At 38.5% G+C, this 9469-nt stretch overlaps 1 protein-coding gene across 2 annotated transcripts; it reads right to left on the bottom strand.

Annotated features, from left to right (window-relative positions):
* Positions 1 to 7587: 7587 nt before the first annotated feature.
* LOC108595625 lies at positions 7588 to 8610 on the bottom strand. Of its 2 annotated transcripts, XM_017980892.1 has the most exons (3): positions 8485 to 8610; positions 8153 to 8426; positions 7937 to 8087 (listed from the first exon to the last, which is right to left on the bottom strand). In XM_017980892.1, exons 1-3 carry the CDS (start codon positions 8506 to 8508, stop codon positions 8032 to 8034), a joined length of 354 nt encoding a protein of 117 aa, XP_017836381.1. In that variant the 5' UTR covers positions 8509 to 8610; the 3' UTR covers positions 7937 to 8031. The 2 variants fall into 2 exon arrangements, with proteins under 2 accessions (XP_017836380.1, XP_017836381.1); XM_017980891.1 differs by having other exon boundaries at positions 7588 to 8426; positions 8485 to 8609.
* Positions 8611 to 9469: the final 859 nt, after the last annotated feature.

Here is a 9469-nt window from a genome sequence, read left to right on the forward strand (position 1 = left end):
TAATGCAGTTTGCATAAGGAACAACAAGGTATAGATATTTTCAAAATCATTTTACAAACAGCAACTAAAAGATTTGAGCCGCCTTAAGAAATGTCAGTTTGTTAATTAGTGTAAAATATTAAAGCTCAGCCCCCCAAGTGCGGCTCACTATTTGGCTGGACTTGGCATAGTTTTCTTCCCCAGATCCTTAAACATTTGCTGGCCACTCAATCATAAATATTATTAATAATGAGTGCGTTTGTGGTCTTTGCTCTTTGCCGTGCCAGATCCCTCAGGCTAATTTATTTAGTTTAGCAGCGAACTATAATAAACTTTGCGCCCACAAAACTTGCCTTCAGTCAAAACTTTCCTTTAGGGTAAGAGCTAATGTTTGAATTAGCGCAACTTCGCTTTGCTGCGTTAAAGTTTGTTGGATATTTGACTAAGTTATGCACACAAGTCTGTCATATACACATATCTACCTATTTGTATATAACAGTGGCAGCTTCAATAAGCACGGAAGTCACTTTACAGCTGCCAAAATTAAAGATGTCACTTTAGCCAAATGACTTGACTGGCAAACGTATTTTTGGCTAAAAGCACTCGTTGCCGCGTTTTAATCTTCAAGAAATAACTTTGACGTCGGCGATGATAAATCATAAACAGCCCCCGAATTTGGCAACAGGACATGCTGCTGCTGTGTCAGGATACGGTATATGTATATGAACGTGGTCGCCAGCAACAACAATATGTGAATATGTTATTTGTTTAGGGAATTGTGAAAATCTCAACAGGTCCCCGCACTTTGCATATTATTTTTAATACCAAGCCAAGTAGACCGACTCGCATCCCAACACTGCCTGCCGCATTGCTACTTGCCACTCTGCTTGAGTCTCGGGTCAGCTACAGCCAATTGGCATCGTTGTTTCTGCTTCTTGTTGCGGCTTCTTGTGGTTAACCACTCTATTTGGGTTTTGGCCTGTTTGCGTAGACAAGCAAATGGACCCAACTCAGAGCTGTGGTATGGGCTCTGCACGCTCCATCATCTGTTTAAATATTTGTTCAGCTTAGTTGTATTCACATCTTGTTCATGGCATTACAAGATATGTTACTTGTCTTTGTTAATTATTAAAAAAAAAACAAAGAGTTTTGGCTAAGCTTGTGGCAAATATTTCTAAAACAAAAGTTAACGAAGGCAAGCTGCTTGGGTGAAAAAGAAAACAGCCGTTGGACTGCTTGAAATTAGAAAATGAACTGCTTGGATGTGATCAAAAGCTGAGTGTTATACATAATCTACAATTGTAGTCACAATAAATGTTCAAAGCTGGAATGTTTTATTTGCATAAATAAATTGATTTAAAAAATAAATCAAATAGTTTAAAAGTTAGTACTTTGATTTTTACTTCCTGTCATTTCAAAATCATTTTATTCTCTTCATAACTAATTGCGCAAAAGCATTTTAACAACTTACTGTATAAACAAAGCTTCAAGGCAAACCAAAAAAAATTGTTATTAATAATTTAGCAGCTATAACATTAGTAGCAGCAATGCTACAGCTGTATGTATATCTTATTGAAGCTGAAGGAAGCACTTCAAGCGAGTGAAGGCTGCATTTTGAGATTGCCTTTTATGTGTCCAGTGCATTATTCATGAGTGCATGCAAATTGAATAGTGAGTGGAACACGTAAATTCTGATGCAACACAAATTGTATGAGGGGCTGTTTAAGGGGGGCTGCTGGATGTGAGCGGGGTGTTCCATTGTCTCTAGTTGGACTGCCAGCTCTAGCGCTATGAACTCGCACTGAACTTACCTTGAGTTAAGGATATGGCATATGCACAAGTTCAATTCCCTGGTTGAACATTCATTCTGATTATGCACACCATACACACACACACGCACAGACACATATGAGAGTGTACATATATGTATACTTATGACTGTATGTAGATGTTATGGTTGCTTCGGCAAAGATTCAATTAACCACGCCACGCATACAAAGGCACACAATTCAAATGTTGACGGCAACATTTTGGCTTTATTAAATTATCATTCGATTATGCCATTATGTTCTTCGATTGCACTGGGATTGCTATTGGTATTGCTATTGGTATTGGTATTGGCATTGCTCTTGTTATTGCCAAGACAGGCTCTTACATCCGGCGGAAGTTTAATGCTGCTAGGGTTGCAAACTGCCAAACCCTTTGCTTTTTATCACCCTTCTTCTGTTCTGTTGTTGCCAAAATATATGCAAGTTTATTTGCTTTTCGTTTCTTATGCCGCGCAAATTGCTTTGTGATGAAAGTATCTTAACGTTTTTACGTATGAAATATGAAATATGTACGCTCATGCCCATTAAATGTAACTGTTATGATCTCACGTACGGCCACTTTGGGAATTTTAAATATATGAAAACTGCTTAAATTGTCCTCAAAATGCGCACTTAAAGCAACGTGCCAAGGATCACGCACTCTCTTCTGTACAGGTGGTTGGTTAACTATGCCTAAGTAGCTGCCCGATGCTACGATGGGGAATTTAAAAACATTAGTTATTTGGGCTTATGAATGCTTATATTTTGCCAAAAAATGTTGCATATATAATTTAATGGAGTAAGCAAATTTATAGAAATTCAATGTCTTTCAATTGAAAATTGGGGGATCGATGTCGCAAAGTTAGCTATGAAATATGATGAAATTTTGATAATGAACATGCAGACGGATATGAGAAGTTTTTCTAAAATGAAGTTTAATTTTCATAATAAGTATATTTAGTAATACGTTTATTTTCTTAATTTAAAATAAAAAACAGAGAACTCAAGACGTTTGTTTTTTTTTATTTAATTCCTAATAAATTTGTTGAATCATATATTACTATATTTAGTTTAATTCACAGCTGCCATACTTGGCTAAAGAATCTTATTCGCTTTTAAGCTAATAATATGCATAAATTTCTAAAATAAAAACTAAATATATTGTGTCAGCTTTTGCAATGGATTAAGATTGACTACATTGCATTGCAGTGAATTCAATAATTTTCTTTTTGCTCAAACTTTTGACTTTAAAGTTTAAACTAATTTGTAATAAAAGTTTGTGTATATATTTAACATTGAAGTATATAACGTATAACGCCTACAATTTGCTAAAACAGCAATTTGAGCAAGAGCAGAACACTCACACTGGCTTCAAGCAAAACTCTGCCACACAAAGTGGCAAATTACTGTTTCCGTTTAGACTGTTGCCTCTGTCTCTTTTTATTTACTTTACGAGCGCTTGTCGTTTCTATAGCATCAATTGCGCCAATTTGCCAATGAAAGGACACTTCCAGCTCCCCATTCCCAGCTCCTGCACTAGCGCCACTCGCAGCAATTGTTAGATAGAAACCCTTTTCATGGCCATGTCCGGCTTCCATCACACTTTTCCGTGTTTGTGTGTGTGTGTGTAAGTGTTTGTGTGTTATACCTTTGGGTGTTTGCCCAACGCCAATCAAGCGCAAAACCATTTTTGACATGCTTCGACATGCCAAACGGGCAACTGGTTACAGCCAACCAAAACTCTGGCCGCAGCCATGAACTTGGACCGCCTGGACAATGACAATTCAATTACAGAAATGGAAATAGCGGCAGGCATAAAAATCAAATAAAAGCAACATCAAACTCCGGTATAAGCAAATAAAATCAGTGGGCAATGTGTTTGCCATGGAAGGCAGGGGAAACATTTTGTTTTTGATTAAGTTCCACTTCAGGTCCCCCCAACCCAGCTACTGCCTCCCAGTTGATTGGGTGACGCTACCAACGGTTTGGTTTCAGTTCGGTTCGGTTTGGTTTTTGCGGTCAATTGGCGCCATACGCACGTAGAGCTCTCCGAGCCTGCATGTGTGTCCAGAGTTTGGTTCCCACGCAAAACTCAAAGTCAGTTGGGGGTTTCCGTTGCCAATAGGCAAACGGAAGTGCAAATTGACACACAAAAACCAAATTAATTTACCTGCAAGTGGCTTTGACTCCTGCGGCTTTTGTGGTTGACACCTAATACAGACTCAACTGACCAGAAACATCTGCCTGCTCCGCTTATCTTATCTACTTTAGGGCTTAAAGCTGAAACTGTAAAATGTAACTCAAGCCGCAGCATTGGACACGCGACTGCGATAGCGACAGCGACTTCTTTGGCTATTGAAAATTCAGAGCCAAAAAATTTATTCATGGCCTGCTCTGTGCTCTGGGCGCATTAATATTTAAGCAGCGTCGCCAGCGTCGTCAGGACGCGTGCTTTGGGGGGTCACCTTTTTGCGTAGCCGTCAGAAAACTTTTTGCGGCCACTGTTGTGTACATGTGCTGTCAGTAGCGGCGTCTCGAGGACATGAGCCCAACAGTTTTTTACGGCTTTAAGTTTGACACTGCCTATGCCACCGTAGCACAGTGGTGTGAATGTTCTTTAAAATTTACACATAAATTCGGGATTTTAATGCACAATCCTGTCTGTGTGCAAGTTGGAAGAACAGAAATTCAAACAGTGCAACGGCTATTTAGAAATTGCTTTCCAAATATAAAATTTGTACAAACTGATTTTGCAGTTGCTTTTGCTAGCTAACTGATTTATACTAGTTCAAAAATATAATAACACTAAATGTTGCAAAATATTATGTAATAGTCAATTATTTAAAATTTGTATCTAAATGAATGTATTAATTTATTCATTTCGAGCATAGTAACTTATCAACTTATTTGTAAAGATATTTATATGATAATCCTATTTTAGGAGAAGAACTCCATCATTTTTGACTGGAGTTATATTCTGCTGTTGCTGACCACTGTGCAAGCGGAAAACTTTTTCCAACACCTAAGAACTCTCCCCACTTCAGTTTGCGAATGCCTTTTAACCCGTCTGACGCTCGCATAATGTCGCAAAATGTTCAAACTACGTGTAGTAAACATTAATAATTGATAAAATTGCTTTCGACTCGCTGGAAAATTGTCTCAGTGCAGTTTGTCGTTCGTTCCTGCTTCCTTGCTCTTAGCAGTCGGGAGGGGGAAAACTTGAGGGGTTGAGCATAAAATGATATTGGAAAAGGGTCGGCATTTGCACTTGGTTATTTGACATTTAATTTGAACTGTCTTGTTTGTAAATTACGTACTTAGCCGCGAGAATCGAAGTGCAATGGTAAACACGCTCTAAACGCAATTGAATCAAATTCGTTTGGTTTATGATTTTATTAATGCAATTCTGCTGGAATTTTATTTAGCCGCGTTTGCGTTTGCAGGCTGTTTTGGCCTTGGGGCCTTGGACTGTGGCTAACGAAAAATTCATTTATTTTCATTTATTGTTTCACATTTCCCACAGGACGGCGCGAGTTGCAATTACCGCAGCAGCAGCAGCAAGAAGTCCTTACAACAACAACAAACATTAAAGCAAACAAAAAAAAAATATTTTAAAGTTCGCGCTGCGTCGCCCAAGCGAAAAGTTGTCTTCACTATTTTTTTACATTTCTTTGTAAAAAATTTGTGAAATTTTATTTACTTTTTACTGCCCAGGCGTGCTCATAATTTTGTTGACTTGTCGTGTAGATTGTAATTTTTACAGCAAGACAAGCGCAAATACATAATTGAATAACAGGCCAAAAGCCTCAAGCAGAACTTCTTTGCCGCACTCTCTTGGCCAAAAGGGTGCAAATGCAGATTCTTGTTGAGGGCAGCAGCAGCCAAATAAAAAAGAAAGGCAAAAGTTTTAATTCAATCTTTTCTGCGTTGTTAACTTGAGACGCAGTCGCTCAAGTTGATTAATTTCGCATTTTTACGCTTGATTATATGACAGGACTTGCTTAAAGAGAACTTTGTCCTGGGCCACGCACTTGCCGGCAGTCGCAGTCGTTGCCACAACTTTTGCAGCTTGCGAATCTTTTTTCGTGACTAAAATATGGCGTCGAATCCTTTGGGAAATTTCGATATCACACTTTGTTCGTCATGCCCAGGACTTGGTCTATGTGTGCGTATAATTTTTGCTGCCAGAGTTCATTACACATTCGCTCACACACACAAACACACGCACACACACATGTTTACATGTATAATGTCTTTGTATATAAAGTGAAATGAAATGTCGAAATGAGCAAAAGTAATGAGAAGAAGCCCAACGAATAATCATTAAAACCACAAGCCTTGCAGTGGGGTGTGGAGCGAGAGATATAGAAAGAGAGAGGGAGAGAGAGAGAGACAGGCATATGATATAAGCTACTCTACCCCACTATCATAATTATTACAAGCGCTTCATTTGTTCAGGGGACGCAATCAGAATTGAACTTGTGATTTGTAATTAATATAAATTACTTATACTTCAATAATTGTAAATAGATGTATATATAAATCATGTATGTAAGACAATTATTTATCGTTTATAATGTAGTACAGCAAGTTTCGAACTAAAACTGAACACAGCTAACTTGATATACTTTTAATATATTAAACTGCTGTGGTCTGATTAACTTTCGCTAATAAGCTTGAAAGGCTGATAAGCTCATTCAGGATCTGTTATTTAAAAGAATTTGTGGGAATGTATTACGAAATTTAATTTTGATTAGTTTGAAGTCAAAATTCCTACACAAACTCAATGTGTTATTGGAGTAAAAACCACTGATATAATTGTTTTTATAGTATTAAGGATTAAATTATTGGTACAAATCAATTCATACATGATGTAATCGTCTCAGTATATTTTGCTGATAAAGAATATACATATATTCTTTAGTGCTGAAGACAAAACTTACTTTTTCCATTTTTGTGTATAGAAAAAAGCAATTAAAAGTAAATGGAATGTCACGTTCTAAAAAAAAAGTAATCCCCAAGCTTATTCATAAAATCTTATCAGATAACATCTTGGCATTTACCAATTCAAATTTATTGAACGCTTGGAAATTTCGATGAATCAATTTCAAATGTAGCTCAAAGATTATGACGCATGCGCAGTCTGCTCAGCTACCGAGTAAATATATTTAAAATAAAACATATGCTAAGCTTAGGCTGGATTATAAACGCTTATGGCATATTATAACAGCTAAATATATTGTAAGCGCGTTCGCACCGTTATGTTCAAATTCTTTCTAATAGGTTCTAATTCTAAGCATTTGCTGAAGAGAAAGTTTGCTGAACCGCAACGAAAATTGCAAAAAAAAAGTCTGAGAAACTCCAAAGCTTTGTAATGTTTAAGAAAGCAGAACATTAATTTGCGTTGCAGAATAGCAAAGAACATGAAAAGAAAACGGAAAACAACAACAGCAACAAATGAAAAAAAGAGGCGCTGACAATAAATCAAATTGTTTCTATTGTTGAGGGCCACTTGTCTATGTAAATATGCAGCGTTGTCTATGAATTAATGCTTAATTATTCCAACACTTAAGACGAGAGACTTGCTGCCAAATTTGCATATGACAAACAAACAAACAACAATAACAACTTCGGCGCGATGTAATTACCGCTCAAGAATCATAAACAATTAATAGATTTGGTAGCGTTGATGACTCAAAAGCTGAAGCGGAGCAGTCTGAGGTGTGTTTTTTGTAAAAGAAAACTTTTTTGGAGGTCAACGCGAATCAAAGATCAGTCAACAACTTGTATGTTTATGGTTATGAATTGAAGCAGTTGCTGTTTATTTGTTTAGCATGATTTTGGGTTGGTTACACACAAAGCTGATTAAGATGTAAGCAATTAGCAATTATAATTAAATGTGAGTAATAATTTAACTAAGCATACAAAAGCGCGCGCGTGCAAATCACAAAGCACTTAAACTACCAAGTACCGACTAAAGATTAAAGTTTAAAAGTTTAAAGTTTAGAGTGTGGAGTGCGGAGACTAGCTGAGGGCACTGGGCTGGCTGGGCTCTGTACTGTGTTGAAGCTCGTAGCGCTGGGATCTGGGTATGGGCTCCGCTTTGCTCTTGATGAGGTATTTGGCAAACTCGGCGGGCGTGCGAAAGGATTTGATGGGGAACTTGCCGAAGCGGCCGTTCGTCTTGGACAGCACATAGTAGATGGGGTATGGACCTTGGGTCATCTGTATGGGCAGCGGCTGCTCACTGGGCTGCTGCAGCAGCAGGTTGAGCTGCTTGTGCTGCTTGTGTTTCAGCTTCTGCTTGGGAAAGGCTTTTAGTTCGGGCGTGTTCGTGTATTTCAAAGCGGACTGCGCTGCTTCACCCGTAGCACTCGGCGACTTCTTGCCCGCACGCATGCGTCGCGAGTCCATGTAGAGACGCTTCAGTGGCCTTTGCGCTCCGGGACGCAGCGTTTGTATTTGAAACAGCTCAGAGTTCATCTGGCTGCCAGTACGATCCTGCTTGACGGGCAGCTCCAATGGACTCACGCGTATCACCTTCTGCGGCTTGTTCTCAATCTCTATGACATCCTCCTTGACCTGCTCCTCAGCCTGCGCAGCCAGCAGCAACGCACTCAAGGCCAACAGCAGCAACAACTGCGAATGCTTCAAAGTTTTAAATTTGCTTGGCTCAATTAAATGCCAATTAAATTACCAAATTGTGTCGAGTGCCAAACATTTTTTTATATAAACCACAAATGGACTGGCTGAAAAGATTTCTATACTTTTTTGTATCGCAGTTGAGTTCGCGACTTTAGTTAAATGCTGCCGCTTGTAGACTGAGCTGCGATCGTTGCTGCCATCAGCGCTGTAAGCTTCGCTGTCGCTGCTCTGCTCGTTTGCTGCCCCGTGTCGTGTGCTTTTGTTAAGATCGCGCTTTGGCTTTGGCCAGAACGAATCTGTGGAAGCGAAAATTGTTAGCTTCGAATAGAGTCAAAGCATAATAACTTGGTCATTAAATTTGCTACGCAAACAAGGAAACAGCAGCTGATATTAAACATAATGAAACCAATTTAGATCTCTGAGTAAAATAACGCAAATTATTTATCATTTAATAAATAAACACAGCTTGCTACAAATAAACATTTTAAATACTTTTCATAGTTTTACTTTAAAGCGTATTTAGAATTTGTTAGTTGGCTGTTTATTTTTGTCTTCCCGAAGGCAACAATCGTTCGCACACAGTGGGTCACAACAAACAGTTAACAGCTACATAACTTGATCAGTTTATAGAATAAATTGTGATTACCTCATTGATTAATTCGCATACATTTTTAGTTTTCGCTGTTGTTGTCGCATCAACAATGACCTCGCTCAGCTGCGCAGCTCCGGCGCGAGTCTACGGCGTGCCCCAAGCTCATCCCGTGCCCTCTACCCCAGTCAACGCTCTAATCGCCTTGTTTTGCTTATTGTTAGATTCTTTTTTAGATATTTTGTCAATTATTCGTGGCTGCAGACAGCCTTAAGTATGCATTACTAATTATTGTAATGGAATTATTTATGATTATTTGCGATGCCAACTGAGGCTGCGGCGTCAAACGATTTAAAACGAAAATATGAAAAACATATGGTTGGCCTTAGCCGACATTGCTACACTCTGTAAATAGGCATAATTTAAATAAACATAAATTATGCTGCCG

The sequence above is a fragment of the Drosophila busckii genome, chromosome 2R (genome assembly GCF_011750605.1).
Source record: "Drosophila busckii strain San Diego stock center, stock number 13000-0081.31 chromosome 2R, ASM1175060v1, whole genome shotgun sequence".
NCBI classification, from domain to species: Eukaryota; Metazoa; Arthropoda; class Insecta; order Diptera; family Drosophilidae; genus Drosophila; species Drosophila busckii.